General features: G+C 43.6%; 1 protein-coding gene across 4 annotated transcripts in view; it reads left to right on the top strand.

The window, feature by feature from the left end:
• ADGRG2 (adhesion G protein-coupled receptor G2) overlaps window positions 1-23,253 on the top strand; it is a 988,790-nt gene that overhangs the window by 946,841 nt on the left and 18,696 nt on the right. For all 4 annotated transcript variants that reach the window (XM_086934346.1, XM_086934348.1, XM_086934347.1 and 1 more), the window contains one exon: window positions 1,683-1,844. In XM_086934346.1, coding sequence (XP_086790472.1) covers window positions 1,683-1,844 — 162 coding nt within the window. The remainder of the gene's footprint in view (window positions 1-1,682; window positions 1,845-23,253) is intronic.

Genomic DNA, 23,253 nt, shown 5'->3' with positions numbered 1-23,253 from the left:
GGGCAATGTAATATAGCGCTACGATACCAGTCAGCCACAAATGATAATACAGGCAATGAGGGCAATGCACAAACTGGTTAATGGCAGCAATGAGCACAATAGCGCTACGATACCAAGTGACCAGGGAGCGTGTGGGAAGTCGGATAATTTGGAGTCCCATCTTGACAGAATATCCTTTTACCTTTGAAGTGGTGCCTTCCTATTATCTGCCACCTACCATCCCACCCACACTGCATGGATGATAGTGATCGACCTGAAATCTTTGATTGAGTGCCACAGCCACCCTAGATCTTGCTCTTTTCCTGGACATATGGGTATGCTAAATCCAGTGGATAGGTGGCACACCTATATCATACATTATTTTTCATAAGCATGGGATGCCACTCAAGAGGTGGGGCCTATGACAAGAGTAGGATGTCAATGTGGACATATTCAAACCAGAAGCACACGCGTGCTGATGCGAGTTCCCCTATCATTTGATTTTCTCCTTCCTAACTTTATAGTCTAAACTCACAACATTTTCTATTAAAAGGTGTCTATTTTTGACTCTTTGGCGGCAATTTCGGGTTGTAAATAGCTCCACATAACCACAGTAAACAGTTTTTGTCATTTTGCAGCCCTGCATCCATATCACCAGCTAATCATGTGCTTAAAAACTTTGCTGCTGGAACAAGGCTTTGTCACTTATCTAGCTCAGCGTGGATGCCACTGTGCTAATTCAATGCTTAAAACATCTGCTAGAAAAACAGAAATTTGAGATGAGCAGATTTAGAGCGTTGGTGTTGTTGAGTGTTCCATAGAAAAGCACAGCTCTTCACTTAAACCTTTTTAAATACCCAGGGTTGCATACTTGTTTTTTGCATTATTTAGGCAGCACTCCTACCCTGAAAATGCATTGGTTACACACACACACACACACACACACACACACCACACCACACCACACCACACCACATATCCACATATCCAAACAGTACGTGTCTCCCAATAAGGGTATTCACCTTCTTGGTTTAGTCCAGGATTTGATTAAGGGAGGCTTCAAATCCTACATCAGACTTTATAGCTTTAGCACCAGGTGTGAGGAAAATAGGCAAATGCTTCTGTGATGGTTTCCTTTTTTATCTACAAGACTTTTCAATCAGTAAAATAACTTTTATCCAGTGGACTGAGAGGGGGCAGTTTAGAATGAGCATGTCATTTCTATTTCTTGCTTGTCTTCCTTCCTTTCTCGTTAAACCTGAAATAGATATTCACATATCTGCAGACTATTGGAATATAAGAATCTATAGTTAGTTGGAAAGAAAAACTAAAATTGAATAAGAATGTTGATGCATTTCTAGTTTAATCTACAAATAGAGCTGGGTGATTGGTAATGAAACACCTGCCTTGAGGAGGATAAACCCAGGGTGTATATATCTTAGAGTAGTCTCCTTCATTGAACATTCATTTAACAGTATTACTAATATCTAGTGTGATATGCAAGAACTGCTTCATTAAATTTAAAGTGGATTAGGTGGAAAAAATTAGCTGTCTAGGTTCAGAAAATACGATTTTTGGTTACTAATTTCATAAGGTTATTACATAGTATCCATGAAACTTTTTTTTGAGTGTTTGCAATAGTTATACTGTGAGATCAGATCTGAACATGCAATATAATTTTCCTCATTTTTCCCTGCATGTAGACTGGAGCAAAACTGCTACTAATTTCTTAAAGAAGCAGGCAATCAACCAAGGAGTGTCAAGCAGCTCAAACAATTCCCTACAGTCAAACAGTAATGGTAACTCCACAAACTCCGCCACGCTGCTGGTAAATAATGAATATTCAATGCAACCGAGTAGTAATGGTACGTATTTCATAAGCTGACATTCTTTTATCCTTTATCTGACCACTTGGGGAAAGCAAAATCTTTACTAACCCCTCAATTTTTTTTTAAAACAATTAAAGATATCTTCCATCTTTCTGGCCGAGCTGTGTTCCTTGGTTGGTTTTCATGCTGGTGTTAAATGCTTATTTTTGATGTAGTGGTGATTGTATTGATGATTGTTTTGCTTGTCGTCTTTCAAGCGAGCCTTTGCTCTGCATTGCATATTCCATGCAGCAGCCACTTGGAACTATGTATAACTGTGCGAAATCCGAACAACGATTGCACGTTTAACAGCATTCACTCCAACTTTCAGTAATGTCGAGAACCACAGCCATAAACCATTTTTTGTCTAAAGTAGTACTTTATTTCAACCTCTTGGTTAAAGTCAGTGGGAAAACAGTGTGGTGTGCAGACCACTAATTTGGGTACTCCCAACTCCCTGGTGTCCTGAATGTGTTTCGGGAAACCTGGAAAATCTTTTTTTTGTTGACTGTGGAACATACAAATTGAAAATGTATATTTGTAAATGGGAATAATAACATATGGCATCTGTAGTTTAGCATTTTCTTTACGTTATTATTGTGAAGTAGAACTTTTCAACAAACTAGGGTGAAGTTTGGTTTAAACTTAGACAATGCTGTAGATTTTGTGGATGCTCCCCCTCTCCTCTCGCAGAACTGTAGTCCAGGCACTTGTAACATCACGCCTGGACTATGGCAACATTCTCTATTTGGGCGCAGATAAAGCTACTATACATGTGCTGCAGGTGGTGCAAAATGCGGCCGCGCGCCTGCTAAAGAATGTCCCCAGACGCACCTCAGCCACTGCCGCTTTGCGTGACCTCCATTGGTTGAGCATCCCAGAACGCGTTAAATTCAAGGCACTCTGCTATATGTTCAAGGCTAAGCAGGGTAGCGCCCCAGTATATGTTCAGGGGCTGGTAAAACCCTATAGACCCCTGCGCTCATTAAGGTCATCGGACATTGGCAATTTCACAGTACCAAGATGGAAGCTGGCAAAAATGGGAGGCCGCTCCTTTTCCACTCTTGGTCCTAAATACTGGAACTCCCTCCCATTGGCATTAAAATCTGAGACCAACTTACTCCGCTTCCGTAAGGCTTTGAAGACCCTGCTCTTTACTAAGCGTGACCAATAGTCGGCAGAGGCCTTAAGTCAAGGTGACATTCTCTTTTCTTCTACAGTCTATCCCTGGCGCCGGGAAACCCATTGTGGGTAGCTGTGCGCGGTACAAGCTTAAATAAATAAAAATAAATAAAATAAATAGAATTTAATAAAATAGTCTAAACAAAAATGTAAGGAAATACTAAACAAAATTGTGATTTTGCACTGCAGATATTGTTTTGACCCATTTTTTTTTGCAGGTGATGAAACACAGCCTAGAAAAAGATCAAACAAAATGCATTCCTCCATATAGAGCATATGGAGGAATGCATTTTGTTTGATATTTTTCATTTTCATTTGTTTTTTTGTTTTTTTGCAAAGACCTAATTTATAACATGACAGGCAGAAAAATCAGCTGTGGCGGAAGTGTAGGTGGGATAGAAGTTGAGAAATTCGAGAAAGACTGGTTTCTTTATTGGGCAACAGCTAATAATCCCAAAAAAGGAATTATAAACAACTGTTCTAGTTTTTAATGTATCTAAATAAGAAACTACAACTATCAAGTGATTGCAAGAGGGCTGTCTTTTGTTTTACTACATATGATGAGCAGGGTATGTATAGAAATACATCTTTTCAGGTTTAACCCAAAAAACTTTTACGAGTTGCGCGACAATTATCTCACTCCTGCAGTTTTTTCTGATAAAGTCTGGCATGTCAGAACCCCTAGAATGTATTAGAGGGTAAAGGCCATTAAAAATGTTTACATCTGTGGAATTCAGTTTGTTAAATACCGATTCCAAATGTTATACATTTTTTTATTTGAAAGTCCAGAAAAGGGTAAAATTACCAAATGTGCTAAATACTCATCACTGGGGCATAGTACATTCCACATCTCGGGAGGTAAGATGGCGTCAGCGTGAGCGGTCGCAGCAGCAGCTGCGCTCTGTGACACTGGGCAGCTCCTGACTTCGGAAAAGAAAATGCTTTTCTGCAGTCTCTTCAGACACCACGACATGGTGATCAGAAATTAAGATTCGAGACTTCGAGACTTCGGAACCACTTTCATTTAATTTCTCACAGAGACTTAATATAATTAAATTGAAAGCTATGATATTTTATCTGACTCCATTTTTAGAGATTTAAACAATGTGACTACAATTAACAAAAACAACATTCAGTGTGAAGATGTGTAAAAGAGAAGCATTTAAAGTTGTACGAAATGATATACATAGTAAATATACAGATAAATAGGTGGAAGAAGGTACTTAGTAGTAGGCTGCACTGTTTCTACACTTTGATTAGTTTGATAGTTAATATGAAACCAAACCATTTAAAAACAAAGTTGGAGAGTGTAACTGTTAACAAATCTGTTGTTTTCTATGTTATTCTAGTACATTATGTACTATCTAAAATGCATAAAGACTCCAAGAAATCAAATAGTGCCAAAAGAAAATCAAACAGGGCAAATATAAATAGATTTAAATAGTATATTCAAATATTGTCAGCAGTTTGCCATCATTTATAAAGTAGGTCAAACACTCTTATGTGATCTACTATGTGAGGCACACTGTTAGATGTTTCCCATTGCTGTGGCTAGTTTGTACTATCAATACACAATGTCTGGAGGCATTAAAACAATATTTTTCATATCAAAGTTGTTAAATTTGCTTGAAAATGCTGGTATTGAACATAGAACAGGTTTGTTTTGTTAGCTCTCTTTGATCATTGGTTTTGTGCAGATATTAAAAACAGCCTAAGGCAGACTATTTTCTCTCATATACCAATTTATGGATGAATCTCATGAAAGATTTCCCAGTATGCTTAAAGAAAAACATGCTGGACATTACTCAAAGTCACACCTTCATTAAGCATGCAGCCTGCAAAATCCAGTGAATGGCAGAAGAATGTCACACAAAGTGGAACATAATGGTGTAAAGTGTTTATAAAGTATTTACTTATCAGTACAAATAATTTCTTGCACTGAAAATCTTCCCATAAAGTAGCACAAATAGGATTTCGTACTACTTGTTGCCCAGGTTGCATTCCATGGGTGGTAGTTTGATATTCTAACTCTACCACCCATGGTGTTTCATTCACAGTCAGATCTATACAGATTGTCAATTTGCAACACATCTCCTTTAGGCAGACGCAAATTCTATAACATGTTTTAATTTTGCCTAACATTTCACTCATTGCATGTGTTGTGCATTCTACAGCACATGTCCAATGTGTGAAATTTAAAAAAATGCCTCAAAATCGTTTTTTGTACAGAAGGTTATCCTTCCAGTACTACAGCGATGCTAGTCACTGTGCACACCCATTTGCACCCTGGCAGCCTTAAAGAGTTCTGTTGTAAGTTGATTAGGTGGGCAGCAGGACATGTCTTTAAGTTATTAGGATAGATTTATTAAGGTAATACAGCAGAGCAGTAAACCTCACAGCTGACCAGACCATCAACTGCCAAGGCTGGAACCTTCACATACAAGATAGAACACTCTTAGGTACTATGGGAGGTTGGGAAGATAGAACACAAAGAAAGGACTAATGACACCAAGTAGCCATATTGAAGAAATTATAAATATACAACATATCTTCTCCCTTTACAGATAAACACAAAAATGAAAGACTCAAACACATAGTAAGAGTTAAAGCATGGACAACAAGAAGAAGAAAACATATAACACACAAGAGGTCGGCCATCTCATTCACTTCCAGATCACGAAGGCAGAGGAACAGGATCAAGATGAGAATGATGATGAAGATCAGGATGACCACCCTTCGATTGACAAAACATGAAGAGCCGGTCTGCTCTCTACAATCCGTCATTGAGGCCAGCAAAAACGGGAAGAGACAGTTTACTTTCTCCGATCAGTCTTTATCCGCTGCGGCTTCCCGCACATTGTTGAAGATAGAACAGTTCAACAAGTGCCTCCAACACTCAAAAAGTTCTGGAAGGATGTTCCCGAAGAAAAGGTTGGAGCCAGTTCTCTTACAGTCCAAGTTGAATTTCTGGACCAGGTGTCTCGGTTTTGGTTCCTTTCTCGGGTTCTGGGCCTCTAGTTGTGGTTCGGGCCTCAAAGTTACCTTTACATTTTTTTATTTCTTTTGTGGACAAACTTTCTCAGTACTTTGGGCTATAAAGCCCGGTTCAAATCGCGGAACATTTATCCCGGTTCAGAGAACCACCTTGTCACAACTTTCCGTGGTGATACTGGAATTCTTGTCCATCACAAATCTCGGTTGTGAACTCTCCCGGTCCTGGCACATCCTTTGTCCACTCCCGGTACTGATTCTGGGGCCTTTGTCCCTTTATGGTCCTGGGACGTTCTTTGTCCACTCCCGGTACTAATTCTGGGGCCTCTGTCCCCATCTGGTCCTGGGACGTCCTTTGTCGTCTCCCGTTTCTCATTCTGGGGCCTTTGTCTCCATCCGGTCCTGGGACGTGCTTTGTCGTCACCCGGTTCTCATTCTTGGGTCTTTTCCCCCTTCCGGTCCTTGGACTTCCTTTGTACACTTGCGGTTCTGATTCTGGAGACCTTTATCTCCTTCTGTTTCTGGGGCATTTATCACCTCCTGGTTCTTTTATCACTGTACCTTCTGGTTCTGTCGAACACCGGTTCTTGAACCTTGGGACAATCTTTGTTTCGTCGTGGTTCTGGATCATCTGCCCTAATATTGAATTCTTTTCCACGGTAGTGCACTTTCCTTGGTTTGAACTGGCAGTCACTAAGTATTGGAGTATTTATGCGCTGCAAAAGGTTTTACATCTAAAACTGTTTCATAAACCCCATTGATGCTTAATAACTGTAAGCACTTAAGTCTGTACAAGCATACACTCCAAGGAATGCGGCAGGAAGTTTTTTTTTTTTTTTAAATATTCAAATCTTGCTTACACTTCATTGGTACTGCCTGAGTTTTGTTCTAGCGTTCACATGGAGAGCTACATTGTGACATTCTAATTCCTGGTATGGACCTGAACTCTCCTTAAAACTTCTCTGTGCCACAATCACAAAATTGAATTGACCTTTTTTTTTTAACGTTGACAAGGCTGTGCTGTAATATATGCTGATAAATATCACCCAGACGAATTAGTTGAGCTGCAAGATATATATTCTTTACTGGTGAATATCTGTCATTCACATTTTATAACTTGCTGCAAGCATGAGATAAACGTGGTCACCACTAACATACCATAATATCCCACAAGATGGCACTGTTGTCTTAAATTTCCCACAGTCCCTGCCTAAGACAAAACACCTTGTTTGTCCTTCGATAGAAGGTGCATAAAATGTTTTCTTTATTCTCATGGATGCCAGATGATATCACAAAACAGCGCTCATTCCTTCTACTTCTCATCTAACATCTACGGATTGAAGAAAAAACAAAAAATGTTCACACTCCACTTACCGTTTTATTTTTCACTGGGAGAGAGAGTGGAAAGTAATTTTGAGAAGTAATTTAGGTGAAGTGATGAAATTAACTTTTGCTTCATGTAGTCTCCAGCTGTTCCACAACATGCGTCACCAGGGAACGAAGAATGCCAAGGGAGCAAAGTCACAAAATGGATGCTCGGCGTTACGTAATTGTAGTGTTTTCCGATCTCCGACGCGAGGTAGCGGTGCAGTCTACCCGCGTCGGAGAAGTCACGCTAGCGCTGGCGCGTGTCGTCATGCGCCAGCTATAAATAAAGGGGGCGTGTCCCAAGGCAATCAGTGGGGACTACGCAGTAACAGAGCACAGGTGTCCCAAGTGTTTATTGCGGCTGCAGCGCTTACAGCACACGCTCCAGCGACCCCTCCCCCACAACACTGGCGACGAGGGGCAGAAACGACCCCATGTAGTGCTGAGCATTTGGCACCTTCAGTGACTGATTAAGGTCAATCAGTGGGCCTTTGATCCTGACCCCTGGGTCCACGGTGAGCAGCCTAAGTGTTCCTGGCCTGCTGTGTGCCCTCAGGCGAGGCTGTGGCAGTCAAGACAGGCCCTGCTGCTCCTGAATGTGCTTTGCTGAGGCAGAGGCCCCTGCACACGCGGTGGAGAACTCACTTGAGTGTGCCCCAGCATCTGGGCGGAGGAGGAAACATCGGTGAGGCCTAGATCTACTAGCCACAGGCGAGGACGCTGACCGCATCATCATCACCCTCGGCCGGGTGGCTGCTGGTGTTCCTCGGAGGAAAGCAGTGCACGTGCCGCAAGGTGTGACCGCGTCTGCGCCAAGATGGCACGTATTCCAGCCATTGAGTCGTTTGTGGTGGATGGAGCACCCTCATCCCTTCCCCCGCGATGGAAAGACTGGACTGGCTGCCTCCAGATCTACTTTGAAGGGGCTGGCATAGCCCAGGAAAGGAGCAGGGCCCTGCTCCTTCACTTTAGAGGCAAAAATATCCACAGCATCTACAAAACCCTGGTAGAAGCCACGCCCAAGACGTATGTCACGCTCCTCAATGCCCTAAATGCGCACTTCGAGCCGATGGCGAACAGGGACTACGAAAGATTCATTTTTCGTCAGGCCAGGCAAGAAGCGGAAGAATCACTAGATGCGTTCCACGGGCAATTGAAAGAGCTGGCCAGCACGTGCGGATTCCGAGATGAACAGGAAGACATCCGAGGTCAGATAATACAAGGATGCTATTCGTCCAAACTGAGAGTGAACATTCTTCAGGAGGATGGTAAGCCCCTGGCGGACATCCTCACCCTGGGGCGGTCAAAAGAGTTGTCGCAAGCCCGAGCGTCCCATATGGAAGCGGCCCTCCACCAACCCATCAAGACGTAACAAGTCAACGTAGTGGAAATGGCGAATGTGGTGAAGCCCAAAGTGCGCCAAAACGCCGGGAGACGACAGCAAGACAGGAAGAGGGAGTGTGGCTACTGCGGAGGCGCGCCCCATCGCATGCAAGACTGCCCAGCGAGAGGGAAAAAGTGCAGTGCATGCGGTGGATGAACCCCTTCGCTGCGGTATGCCGGTCGGCAAAATCAAGGAAGGAGGCACCGCTGGCGGTAGCTGAAGAGCGAGACAGCAAGGACATGGATGATTACACGGGAGACTACCCGGTTCACTACGTATTCGCAGTTGATCAGCCACGAAAGAAGAGACGACGACTCCCAAGATGCAGAATTAAGATCCACCACCAGGAGGTGAGAGCCACCATTGACACGGGTCATCGATCGAACTGATGTCTGCCAATGTATATAATCAACTAAGTCCACGCCCGCTATTACGTGAGGCCAGGATCAGAGTATTTGCATAAGGCCAGAAGACACCCATCCCACTCCTGGGATGTTTCAAAACTGAACTGCAAAACAAGGACCTCAAGACCCCCACCATGGTATACGTGACCAAAGAAAGAAGTGGTATGCGGTCAATCAGCAGAAGAACTAAAGCTAATATCGTTTGCCATGGCAGTGCGAGAGTAAGAACTAGAGGCCATCATGGTGAAGTTCGCAGACGTCTTCAAAGGTATTGGATGCCTAAAAGGAAAAGCGGTCTCCCTCTATATCGACCCGTCAGTCCAACCGGTGGCACTGAGGCACAGGCGCATTGCGTTCCACCTGAGACAGAAGGTGGAAGAAGAGCTAGAGGCGCTGGAGAGGCAAGGTATTATCGAAAAGGTCAGTGGGCCCACACCATGGGTGTCCCCGATCGTAGTGGCACGGAAGCCGAAACAACTGGGACAGGTCCGCATCTGTGTGGACATGCGCCTCCCAAACACTGCGGTGAAGAGGGAATGCCACCTAACCCCACCATTAATGACATACTGGGAGAACTGAACGGCGCAAAGTGGTTCTCGAAGATGGACCTCCGGTCCGGCTATCACCAACTACCACTACACCCGGACTCCCGATACATCACCACCTTCTCTATGCACGTCGGTCTCAGGAGACACCGACGCCTCAATTTCGGGATCTCGAGCGCTGTAGAGGTGTTTACAAACACCATTCGCGAAGTCCTCAGCAGGCTCCCGGGAATCTTAAACGTAAGTGACTACCTACTCATCTATGCGTCATCGATCGAGGACCACCATCGGAGACTTCATGGGGTTCTCCAGAGGATCAAAGAATCCGGACTGACTCTACATCGAAAAAAGTGCCAGTTCCTAAAGAACAAGATCAGCCTCTTTGGCTACACATTCTCGGAACAAGGAGTGGCCCCAGACCCTGACAAGGCACGAGATGTACAAGAAACTCCGGCACCAACTAACACCTCAGAAATAAGGAGCTTCCTGGGAATAGTGAACTTTTGCGGATGTTTTGTCCCAGACTTGTCAAATCTCACGAAACCCCTCCGGGAACTGACCAAAGCCTCTACCACATGTCAGGGGGGCCCGAGGAGGAGCAAGCCTTTAAAGACACTAAGTCAGCTCTGTCAGCAGACACGACACTGTCCTACTTCGACCCGGCCCGATCTACCAACGTCGCTGTAGACGCCAGCCCACATGGGCTTGGAGCGGTACTCACTCAATTACAAGGGAACGGAGAGTGGGCCCCAATAGCGTATGCAAGTCAGTCCCTGACGGACACAGAACAGAGATACTCGCAAATTGAACGAGAAGCGATCGCCATCCACTGGGCCTGTCGGCATTTCCACATCTATGTGTATGGCCATCCATTAACAGTATCCACAGACCACAAGCCCCTGATTCCCCTGTTTCAAGGATCAGCGTCCAAACCTCTGCAGAGGATTGAAAAGTGGATACATCAACTGCAGGGATACCATTACCGTGTGGAGTACAAACCGGGTTCGTCCAATCCAACGGACTACCTCTCGAGGCACCCCAGGGAGGCCACCAAAGCAGAAGAGGAGGATGCCGAAGACACTGAAGAATATGTTCGTTTTGTATCAGAAAGATCCCGACCACTGCCCATGAGTCTCGAGACCATTGTAGAAGCTACCCAGAGTGATGAATGCCTGCAACTGGCTGTAAGCGCAGTCCAATCAAATGGCTGGCACCCCATTCAATCCACCATGATCTGAAGGACGCCACAAGCTAAGACTGTTCTGGAATCCATTGTGCGAGTCAAAGATGAACTTTCGGTCGATAGCAGAGGGTATCTGCTCCGAGGCCCGCAACTAGTGATACCATCAAGTCTGGCTCAACAGGCAGTAGGCATGATAAAAACCAAGAGCCAACTGAGAGCCAAGGTGTGGTTCCCAGGAATGGGCCCACTGGTTGAACAAACCGTCAGGGCATGTGCATGGTGCCAGGCAGCGGGCCAACCAGATCGCCCTCACCCAGTCATCACGGAAGAGAACCCTCAACGACCCTGGGAGCGAGTGAGTGTAGACTTTGGACACCTCCCAGGTGGACGCTATGCTCTAGTAATCATCGCTGATTACACAAAATACCCTGAGGTCGATATCGTGGGAAGTCAGACAGCCACGGAGGTCATCACTAAGATTGAGAAGACCATCGCTACCCATGGAATATTCGAAGTGGTGAAGACAGACAATGGTCCACCCTTCCAGGGACAGGAGTTTGTGGACTATCTCAAGGCCTAGGGGATCAAACACCGGAAAGTGACCCCGCGCTGGCCTCAGGCAAATGGGGAAGTAGAGAGGTTCATGCGTACTCTCAACAAAGTGATACGCATTGCGCATGTAGATGGATCACCGCTCGAGAGGGCCATATACAGCTTCCTGAGGGAATACCGTCTGATGCCCCATCTCAAAACTGAGGCAGCTCGGGGACCAGCAAGCATGGGCCGAGTAGTGCGGGACACCATACCACATCACCCGAGCTGGACCCCGTCTCCGATCGACGCGGGAAGGACCCTAGCCAACAGGACCAGCTCCAATGACCAGGCCAGTGCCAGCCGATGGGCCCGGATGTCTGTCATTCAAGTGGGAGACAAAGTCTACGTCAAGGACAGGTACCCAGGAAGCAAGTTCTGGCTTCCATTCGAACAAAGGCCTTGGACAGTTGTCCGCAGGACTGGCACCATGATAATTGCCAGAAGAGGAACGGAGGAGGTCACCCGCAACGTCTCGTTCTTCAAAAAGGTGGATGCCGGGACTCCGGACCTGCCAGAATCAGAAAACATGGACACCAGCCCACGTCAACAGGCAGAGGAGGAGGTCCCAGATGGTGGTCATGAGTCAACCACCACGGGAGACGAGACCCGGTCAGACCAGGGCGCACCTTCCCTGCTGGGAACTCCAGTTGCGAGTCCTCTGAGGTGTTCTTCAAGATCCCAGGTGAGCCAAGCCTCGCAAGGGGTGACCCCATCTCTGCCATCATCACGGGGAGAGCACTCCAGGTATGCCCTGTGAAGAAACTCCGCTCCATCCTCCTGGCTGGCCGACTTCATGGTGTGACGAATTGGGACTGGAATACCAGTGACTGGTAATAGATCTATTTGATCATTGTTTGTGAATGAAATGAATGAATGAAAATGAATTTATACAGCGCGGTTGCTGCCCTGGGGCGTCCAAGCGCTAAGGAACCAGAAGGGGGTGTAGTGAGACTGGCAGAACTGGGAGGAGGGGAAGGGGGCTGAAATGATTACGGGGATTTGAACTGATGTGTTTTAAGTTGCTTGCGGAAGGAGGCAAGGTTAGGATTTGATCTCAGGTGAAGGGGAAGGGAGTTCCAGATTTTTGAGGCGTTGAAGGTGAACATTCTTCCGCCTGCTCTAGTCCTTTTAATTCTGGGGACTGTTGCCATAAAAGCCTGACTAGAGCGTAGGTCTCTGCCTGGATGATATTGGCTAACTAGGCTACGCATGTTTAATAAAGGTTAGAAGGAATGTAGTGTGTTCCGATCTACGACGCGAGTTAGCTGTGCAGTTTACCCGCATCAGAGAAGTTACGCTAGCGCTGGCACGTGTCGTCCTGCGCCAGCTACAAATAAAGGGGGCGTGTCCCAAGGCAATCAGTGGGAACTACGCAGTAACAAAGCACAGGTGGTCTCAGTGTTTATTGCGGCCTCAGCGCTTACAGCACGCGCTCCAGCGGCCCCTCTCCCACGACAGTAATGACGCGTTAAATTCTTCAAGAGGTCAGAGGTTGAAGGACGCCAAGTACTCTACGAGAACAAAGAGTGTGCTGCTGCTCCGCAAGTACAGACGGTGGTTCTAACACGTCATCAGTGTGAGGATGGCAGCACATGGAAAAGATCTCTCTACCCACGAACGGTAAAGTGGGGATCCTAGATGCAGATAGCTTCTCTTTTAGTCAGTCACACCTTAGCTGCTTCAAAAATGGTTCCTCTCACATTCCAGCTTGTGTCACGGTCAGGGCTTGTCTCAGATGCGCATATCAATTAGCCCAATAGTTTTTTTTTAATACTTCAATCATACACATGCTTTAAATTAACTAATTTCCAGATATAAATGCCCTATACACGATAGGAAACTGCTTTTCTGACCTGTCAGATTGGGGTGTGTCTTCAACAACAGATGTGTTTAATACTTGACAAATTGTCTTGAGTCACAGTAGCTCGACGTTGGGAAGGCTGTGACGAATATCTTGTCAATTGGTTTTGTTTTCCTCATTTACTCACGTTACATTAGTTTTTTGGCAGCAGATGGGGTTGACAGTATCTTTTAATGTAAGAGTTTTTCTTTGACAGTTCCTGGCCAGGGGAAGAGAGCAGCAGCACACCGTAATAAATAATTAGAGCTCTGTACAGCACTCTACTGCTAAAGCAATGCAGAGTAGCAGCTTTGGTTGCTGAACCACTTCACACTAATACATTTATACTTTAATAAAACTCCCCTTTGAGAGTCAAGTTCTACTTCTTTGGACTCATATTGCACTATTATCTGTGGAAAGTGATAGACATAGACTTTCAAAGCCCTCCTTGCAATGTGGTTTATATTTGTAGAAAACTATTTTAACCAAGTGAACTCTGAGGAGCAGAGTAATCAATATTTCACACAGCGCAGCAAACCACCTTGCTGCTCTGTGTGAAGGCAAAAATGTGCCATATTTAACATCATATGGCTCATTCCTCTCCTTTCCATGGACTGGCACACTTTTGGTAGCCTAGAGCAAAAGAAGGCATGGTCCTGCCATGAGCTAAGGGTGTCTGCATTGCAGACAGAATTGTTTTTGTGCAGGAAAGGAACACAGCATGTATTCATTGTAGGTGACGTCAACACCTCTTTTGAACCATATTTACCAATGTCTGAACTAACCCAAGCTGAAGATGATTATTGAGGAATTCCCAGTGTCTCCGGCTCTAGGAAAAAACACCAGGTTGAGGTCAGCAGCCCTACAGATTGTAGATTTTAGTGATATCTATCCTTTTTAGAGCGTGTTTAATGGCTGCTCCAGATTACTGAGCCACATCAACCTTTAAGCGAGGGTCTATAGTTGCAATATAGATTATATATTGCTAAATTTCAGGATTTGTCACAAGATGGCAGACATAGAGATTATTGATCACTATGATAGCGAACATTTGCCACTAACACTCAAAACTGAAGGAGTCTGCAATTAAGGACTCGTCCTTCCCTGATTTAAGAAAATCCAACTCGACAGCCTTGACTAATAATAGACACAATGTCAAGTGGGCGGACATATATAATTCAGGGAGTACCCAGAGAGAGATCTATGGGTAAGTCAGTGCAGCTATGACAATACTCAAATACTTAGATCCTATGTCTTCTCAAATAACAGCAGTACGTGAAGAACTGTGTCTAGCTCTAAAATAATTTTTTTTCAAGGAGCTCAAACCATGTAAAGTGCTCCCGAAAACCCACAAGTGGTTTAACCATCATTGTAGAGATGCCTACCTGACTTGATGAAAGCCCCAAAAAGCAATATAAGCTCTGTTATTACCTCTGCTAGATGGATTTACACCAAGGGGAGAGGATGTGGCCTTATTGCCAGAGCTGGCGACTTTGAAGCTGGGGAACTACGTTAACCCTCGTCGTCGGTTCAGCATCCTGTGAATCTGGGCAAATCACTTAATCTCCCCATACCTACCAAAAATTAATGTGTCCTTGTGTAACGTAACTGTGCTCATGTAAAGCGCTCAAACACCTTCAAGTTGAGTTTGCGATATATAAATCCACAAAAAAAGGTAGCCAAGGCTAGTAAGGAACAGTTGGAAGCTAAGGTCTGGGAGGATTTGCTAGAAGCAGGAAAGGTTAAGGGCTCCAGATTATTCTGGCACCTTGTTACACACAATGCAAGCAGAGCCCACATAACCCAGAAGGCCATGTTTCTGTAGGGAAGTGGGTAAAGCACTTTTCAACTCTCTATGCCGAGCCAATGTCAGAGGAGAATATCCCAATACCCGGGTCTCCCTCGATTATACCAGATGTAGAAGGCAACTCACCAGTCTTTACGTTAGAAGGGACACTTTACGTGCTTTATGCGCAGAAAGTGGAGCAATCCCCAGCTCTTGATCGAATCCCTTCGGACCGATTTAAGTACGAACCTTTGATCTGGGGCCCCTATATCACTTGCTTATCTAATGCAATAGTATTAGGTGCCCCCGCACCCAATTGATGGGAAGCGTCTGAAATAATCCCTATCTACAAAAAGTGTTCTAAACAATCAGGGACCTTATCGCTCTACAAGTCTTATCGATAATATACAAAAGACATATAACAAACACCTCCTGACCAGGTTATGGGATTGACTACAGCTTGACAATGTGTTATCACACTTCCAGCAGGTTTCGAACCCAATAAGCACAGTTGACCTTACTATAAAATGGAAGATCATTGACATTGATAAGGGGTCCTATTTTTGTGGCTTTCGTTGATCTACAGGCTAAGTCTGATCTCGTCCCCAGGGCTGTACTTTGGGAAGTACTTGGGAAAGTTGGGGTACCCAGTGGCCTATTGAAATTGATCCAGCAATTGTACAAAGGAAATTTTGTTACAGTCAGGTGGGGCCCAGGAGGGGTGAGCACTGGAAACTTACTAATTCGGCAAGTCGTCCACCAGGGATTCTTCCCTGCACTAACACTTTTTTTAATATTCATTAATAGGTTTATTACTTACTTTTTGGACAGTGAAAATGGCTCCCCCAAAATGGCTGGGACTAAAGTCCTGAGTCTGTTTTTTGCAGATGACACACTTCTCCTTTCTAAAACTACAAGAGGCTTAAGTACCCTCTTTGGTAAGTTTATTACCTTTTGCAAGGACTATGGCATTGAAATAAATAACAGCAAAACAAAACATATGGTTTTCAGCCACTGGAAAAAGGTTAAAGGTAAAGTGGTTCTAGGCAAGGTCAGTTTAGATTGGGTTATTGAATTAGACAATGTTCAAAAGATTATCACTCTGAGGCAGAAGAAGGTAAGAGGAATCTTTATTATGTCACCCACTCTCCAAGACTACCAGAGGGATGCCAACATTCCATGGCAAGCTCTCCTAGAACATACCAACAGGGTGGGGAGAGAGGGGTGTCGGAACGTACAAAGGGGGAGAAGTGAAAAGAAGGAGAAATTACAACACATCTCCCATCGCCAACAAAGGGAAAGCTAGGGAAAGGAAACCGAAGGGAAAACAAGAGAAGAGAAAAAAAGAAGAAGAAAAAGAAAAGAGGGAGAGGAAACTGCAAAGAAGAAGAAAGAAGGAAAAGGAAAGAAAGAAAGAATAAGACGTCCTTGGTCACAGAATGCGGAGGAACGAGGACATATAACTTGAGAAACAAAATATGCACTAACAGTGAATATTACACAATACATGCGAAATAGAGGCATAAGCAATTGTAATATAAACTTTAAGGCAATAGTGATATGGCAACTAAATGGGAAACGTTTCCAGCCATAATACATGTGAAGGATAGAGGACCTATGTAACTAGTATTGCAGTCATAAAGCTAACCGTGGAAGTTACACTATACATGGGAAATGAGGACGGGGAAGCAACCAGAAGGAATTCCATAATCTACACGAAATCTCATGGAATAAGGTGGCACAAATGCAGGTACATATAGAGGTGGAAAAATCCTATGAACTATATAAACCAATAAAAGAGAATCACCATACTACTAGTGACACAAGTGTAGATGCACCTACGATGAATGCACACATGTATAAATATAAAAGAAGAACAAGAACAAGTTCATCCCCTAAATTCAGATAATTATTTTCTAGATTAATAATTAGAGCATTACCCCTACTGTTGTGTGGGAAAAATTTAAAAGAAGGTTCTCCCATACATTTCCTTTAAAATACGTACTTAGGAGACTGTTCTTCTTCGCTGTATACTACTTTTACTTGATTAATCTCCCCTTCCTTGCACACTCTAGCGAATTGGCCCTTTTTATTGCACTTGATGCAAGTAGAGTTACGGGCGGTACAATGGACACTATTCGCAAGGTGATTGCTGCTACCACACCTGAAACATTTCAACCCTTCCGTGACACTAACAGGTTTTTCACTTTTAAATTCCTTGGACCTAATCTTGAGAACTTTAGTGTCACGGTTATCCTCAACAGTGCCTTTGATTTTGTTTACACCACCGACTGGTTCCTTTGGTGGTTTCATTTCCAATATACACTTCGCAGTGTGTTCAATGTATAGAGCTATGCTAATGGCTTCTCTTAAAGAGGGATTTTTAGATAGAAGTTTCTCTTTTATACGTGGGTTATGAGTACATCTCACCAACTGATCCCTGAGAAGGGAGTCATTCAACTCACCAAATTCACACAACCGAGTTAGACCGCGGAGTGCGGCTATATAATTAGTGACTGACTCGTGTTTGCCCTGAACACGTGAAAAAAACTTATGCCATTCTAGAACTACGTTCACTTTGTCCCCAAAGTGAGTTTCTAATTTCAACAGAGTAATTTTAAAAACATCTGAATCAACCTCATCATCCTCTAATTCGGGATCGGGAAGGGTATCATCAATTTTCCTCCCCTGAACACCTAGGTTGTGGAGTAAGACATGTTGTTTACGGACAGCAGAAAATGCCCCCCCCCCCCAATGGCAATAAGGTAGGAATCAAATAATTAATCCAATTTTTCCAATGGATTTCTGGATCCCCAATTTAGTTTAAAAAGGAAGGCTGTTGAGTCATGGATGACGCAGCCATGGGGAAGGAAAATGTAGTACAGAGCCTCTCAAAATACAATTGGAATGAAGGGAGGGTTCTCTTCTAAATATCGATAGGGAGCACTTCTCACCTGAACAAAACAGCACTATGATGTACTAGAAACCCACCACATCAGAAAAGCAAATGCAACATTAACCCCCGTCGAAACTGCGTGCAGGAGTGAGTGCACAATAACCACAGGTTTACCCAATATGTACTAAATTACTGTAGGAGCATAAAATTGACACAACAATTGACAATGCACAGAGTGTACTGAGCGTGCACAAAACCTAAAGTAGAATAAAAATAAAATAGAATTAATATTGGACCATCATGAAACACCTGCCCTGGGCTATCTAACAGCAGAAGTGTACCCACAAAGCAAAAGTAGACAACACACAGGTGCTCTGAGGGTGCAAAAATCCAAGGTGATACTGATATATGAAGGGCACACAGCCAGGAGACCTTCCTTGAGGACGAATTGTGAGTATGTCACCATAGGAACATAGGAACAGGAACAGTGCGCAGAAGAGTAATCGCTAGAACTGCAGTCAACTGGTGTGTGTATCACCGTGAAGAGCGCAGTGACACACACAGGAGGAATTGAAACACGGAGGTGACTGTAGTATAGGTAGGGTTAATGATGGCACCAGGGACGGTGTGCGTATCACCAAATTCCACGCAAGTACATGCAAGTTGGAAAGAAATTCTTGGCACGAAGTGTGTATATGTCCCCAATAAAGTACTCAATACTGGCAGCACATAGTCAATGAGGAAGAGACTTGCAGTACTGAAAAGTCTGATTATTGAATTATAACTTGAGGATAAAGGTGAAAATAGACAGTGCAGCGGTAAGTTTGCCGATTATGCTCTTCGCCGACAAAGGCTACCGGAAGACAGCCCAATATAAAAAACAGATCACAAAACGAATTTGACAGTCTTACTTGCAGATTTACGATCAATATGGAGTGCGCAGACAGCCACCAGGTTAATCACAGCGTAGACAGGAGCTTTGCGGAGAGCGCACGGAGTGACCCTGAGGAGACTTGACAGGCGGAGCGTCTCTCCACAGATTCCCGTAAAGGCGGCTGGGGTGTAGGGCATGCCTATGACAAGGTTAGCTACCGGGGCATAGGATGCGACCACCCGGAACTCCAGTCGCATGCTAAACCTCCGTCGTGCCCCAAGAACAATACTTCATTTGACGGGACCGCACGCGCAGCAAAAGCAGCAATCCAGATGCACCAAAGTGAGGGTTCCTGCAGACACAGGAGACCAGAACGCTGGCGTAGAAGTGTACCATCAGCACGCCCTCAGATGACAGAAACAGAGACAGAAATTGTAGCAAAAGATAGATATGGCCCAACAAACAATCCGATTGACTAATTTCAAAGAGGGGAGGAGACCCTGCTTGTCTCACCCGTACGCAGGACAACTCAGCAATTGGCACTGAACGGCTTCACTGGTCACACTGGATAACGCTCTGTCTCTGGCTAGTTTCCAAGAACCCTTTGTCATCTGGAGTCGTCGAAGGAAGATCCTCCTGGTACTCCAGATACCAGCGTGAATGAAATAATCTCACAACAGCACACAGGCGCAGGTTGGAGAGAGCACCGAGAGGGGAGGTGACAGGTTGGCCCCCTGAGCCAAATTCGTCGCCAGTGTTGAAAAGATGATCACTCTGAGGCAGAAGAAGGTAAGAGGAATCTTTATTATGTCACCCACTCTCCAAGACTACCAGAGGGATGCCAACATTCCATGGCAAGCTCTCATAGAACATACCAACAAGGTGGGGGAGAGAGGGGTGGCGTAACGGACCAAGGGGGAGAAGTGAAAAGAAGGAGAATTTACAACAACAAGGCTTCAACGTATTCTATATCACCAGCATTGGAAATATACAAGGACCAGACATGTGGGGCAACATTATATAAGGCTGACTTGTGGGGACATTCCAATCTCAACCCACTAGTGAGAAGTGAAAACTCTTTTTTCAAAACCCTATTGAGACTTCTGAAAAGTGACCCGCTTTTACTGTTAATGTTCGACTTCAACCTGAGTCCCATTTCAGACATAGCTTATATAAAACCTATCCTTTATTGGACTAGATTGTGGACGACAGAGGATCTGGCCCCATGTAGAGATTGTCTTAATAGGATATTGACATATTAGCATAAACAATCCCTTGGATACACCATGTAAAAACCTGGTTTTCCGACCCAGGACTGACTGAATATTGGTTGCATCTTACATCAGTTCAAGTAAATGCCAGGTAAACTGTTAAAGTAAGCTACTGGGAAGCTGTCACTAATACAAGAACTGTGGCAGTCCTTATGGGCAGCCTCACAGATGCATATTTATCTTTCAAATCTGGTCCACTTTTCGAATAGTTTCTTGGATTATTTTAAGGTTCCATAAGTAAGAACTTTCTTTATGAGATTTAGGCTTGGGATTTTGCCATTAGCTTCCTTCACACCCTCCTAGTAACAAAAAAGATAAATCCTCTTATGTTTGCCCCATGGGTTGCCACATAATTCCTAGCAAGTAACACTTATTATTATTTTGCTGTGCCTCTGCAAAGTAGCATGCACAATGAATAGTCCCTCTTTGCTGGCTTCTTGGGCTTGCAGATTGGCGTAATGCTCCAAGAATATGTAAATCAGATAATAGGAGCTGTATACTATACTTGATTTCCAACTATCTACACTGTATCTGGCACATTAGGGTGAGAACTGTTGGGAGAAACATATTATTACAATGACACCCATCTTTGTTTAAAAAACGTTTTATCTTCTTAGCTATTGCAGTGCACATTTTTATTCTACCCATCTGAGCAAATGGTTTTTGAGCTACCCCAATCTAGTAAACAACCCAGACTTTCAGGGTGACATAGCGGACCCTTTATGAGTCCATTTCCAAGAACTTTTGTGAAGTTTTAGTTTCTCTGGTTTTTATCTTAGTAATGTGGTACCTAATTGTCAAATAATGTATTATGACTGTAATTTAGTTTTATGCATTTGCACTGCTACGATCTATGGCTCAAATTTTCTATATGGTTTTATGTATTTATAACACTTTTTGGGGTTCCTGGAACTGAAATAAAGTTGATAAAGATACATCCAAATTAAGATGGGGAAGAAAGGGGAACATGGGAACTGGAACAGATACGACAGTACGGAGGACTGCTTTCTTTCTCTGATATCCACCAGAGGATGGTATATGTTTCTGTGAAAGCGTTTATAAATATTTGCAAATAAGGATGTTTTTGTCAGATATGAGAGAAAGTGGGGGGGAACAAATGTTTTCGACAAAAATGTTGCTGCCATACAAGAAAAGGTTTTTCTCAAGGATCTGTCAAAAACATATTATATGGTAATGCTCTTACCATAGAAAAGTTTGAGAACGATAGGCACAAGATCTGGGGTACCCTTTTTCTTATGGGGAACAGACTTCAATTAATAAAGAAATTCAGATACACATTAGTTCATACCTCTGCTACATTCAAGATTACTCTGTTTATCAGTTCTATCTTACCCCAGGTTTTCTGGAACTGCTAAAGAATATCCACCCTTATGTAGTTGCATGGTAGTGTGATGAAGACGACTGTTCAAAAAGCAGATATGTGATCTTCTTGAGATCTGTACAAGTATAGTAATGTCGAAATGGAGGCCCACGGAAATAACTTTCTCAAAGGATCATGAAAATTATGATTGCCAATTAACGAAATACATTTAAGTTGTAACAGGTTACTTATGAAATTTGATAGATAATGTGGCACCTCAAAGGTGGCACTGGATTGCTAGTAGAGTAGTGCTCCAGGAAAGGATTTCTTGGGACGCTAAGTAAGGATAATGGGGTTCGGTTTGTTTTGAAACAAATGTACAATTTTATGAAGACCCAGACTCTACACACTCCATGCTAACAGGTTAGTTGAAAAGAAGAATGGAGTTTTGAAGATGTATTTCCAGATGGCTATGATCAGTGACATGCTTGTTAAAAGGGTGGTGAAAGAGATGCTTTGGGGATGTAGGACAGCCTTGAATGCTGTGGCAACAGTACCATCTTTTGAGTCTTTGAGAGCAAGACTGGTGGGTTCCAAGCTATTTCCAGTATGGCTAAATAGGAGTGTATGAGTGAAGACAATAGACAAGAGTAAGATGACCAGGAAGATTGAGCAGTGCGAACAGAGCTATAAGTTGATATACGATGTAAAATTTAACATGGGCTGGTTGGCGTGAAAGTGTGGAGATTTTATTTGTGTGAAGAGTTTACCAAATTTTTCTAAGTTTTACATGATTATACATTTGAAGGTGCGATAAAAGTGGTGTTGTAGATGTGTGGAAAATTGATAGAATTAACAGAGAGACCCTTTACTTCGATGAAGAGGGAGGATGGTATCTTAATGGATCAAAGTGCCACGTTGCTCAGTATAGGCGTTGGGAAAAGTTTGAGTTTGAGATTGTTACAATATTTGTTAACACCTACATGGTGTAAGAAGTTCAAGAGATATTACGGACACTTTTCATCACAATGGGACATCTGATATACGAGGAAGTTTCTTCTAATCGTTTTGCGGTTGTCTATCTTTATTGCCCTTTTCCCAGCTTTTGGGTGTACCTTCTTGCACAATGTTTTTATTCATTTTTGTATGTGTAGTAGGTTTACTTGTATAATTTTCACCATTATAGGAGAAGAATGTGTTGTAATGTGAATTCAGTGTAGTTATCTTCTACCTGAGTAGAACCTTGAGGCTATCAGGTTCTTATCTCAGTTTAGGTCCTGAGGGAGAATTTTGGTCCCTGAGTTCACCCCAGAAGCTAGATGAGTTGATAGTGTTTCTAGTCCTCTGAAATAAACCTTTCCTGCCTCAGCTCTTCATGTAGAGGAACCATTTGAAGCCAGGTCACAACACAAACCATATTTATAGTTCCTGATTCTCACCTGGATTCCATCATAGCGAAGTCTCTCATATTTGTTCCTAATTATTTGTGCAGCCAATTCTTTGGCCAACAGGAAACATAAGTGCTAAACATTGTGAGGATTCAGTTTCTTCCATGACATCACTCTCAACCAAATTATCCAGCCCCATCCTAAATGGTTCCCTCATCAGATGCAGCACATACTTAGCCTTGTGTAGAATTGGTACTCCCCCATGCTTAAGGAAAATGTGATATTGAAAACCCTTTAAAAGACCCAGCTTGCCTTCAGACATCTTAGGAAAAATCTATGCAACACCCACACCATCCATAGATGGAGAAACCAGCATAAT

The sequence above is a fragment of the Lissotriton vulgaris genome, chromosome 8, assembly GCF_964263255.1.
Source record: "Lissotriton vulgaris chromosome 8, aLisVul1.2, whole genome shotgun sequence".
Taxonomy (NCBI): Eukaryota; Metazoa; Chordata; class Amphibia; order Caudata; family Salamandridae; genus Lissotriton; species Lissotriton vulgaris.
The sequence above is the reverse complement of the archived record's forward strand: the minus strand, read 5'-3'. Positions and strand labels throughout refer to the sequence as shown.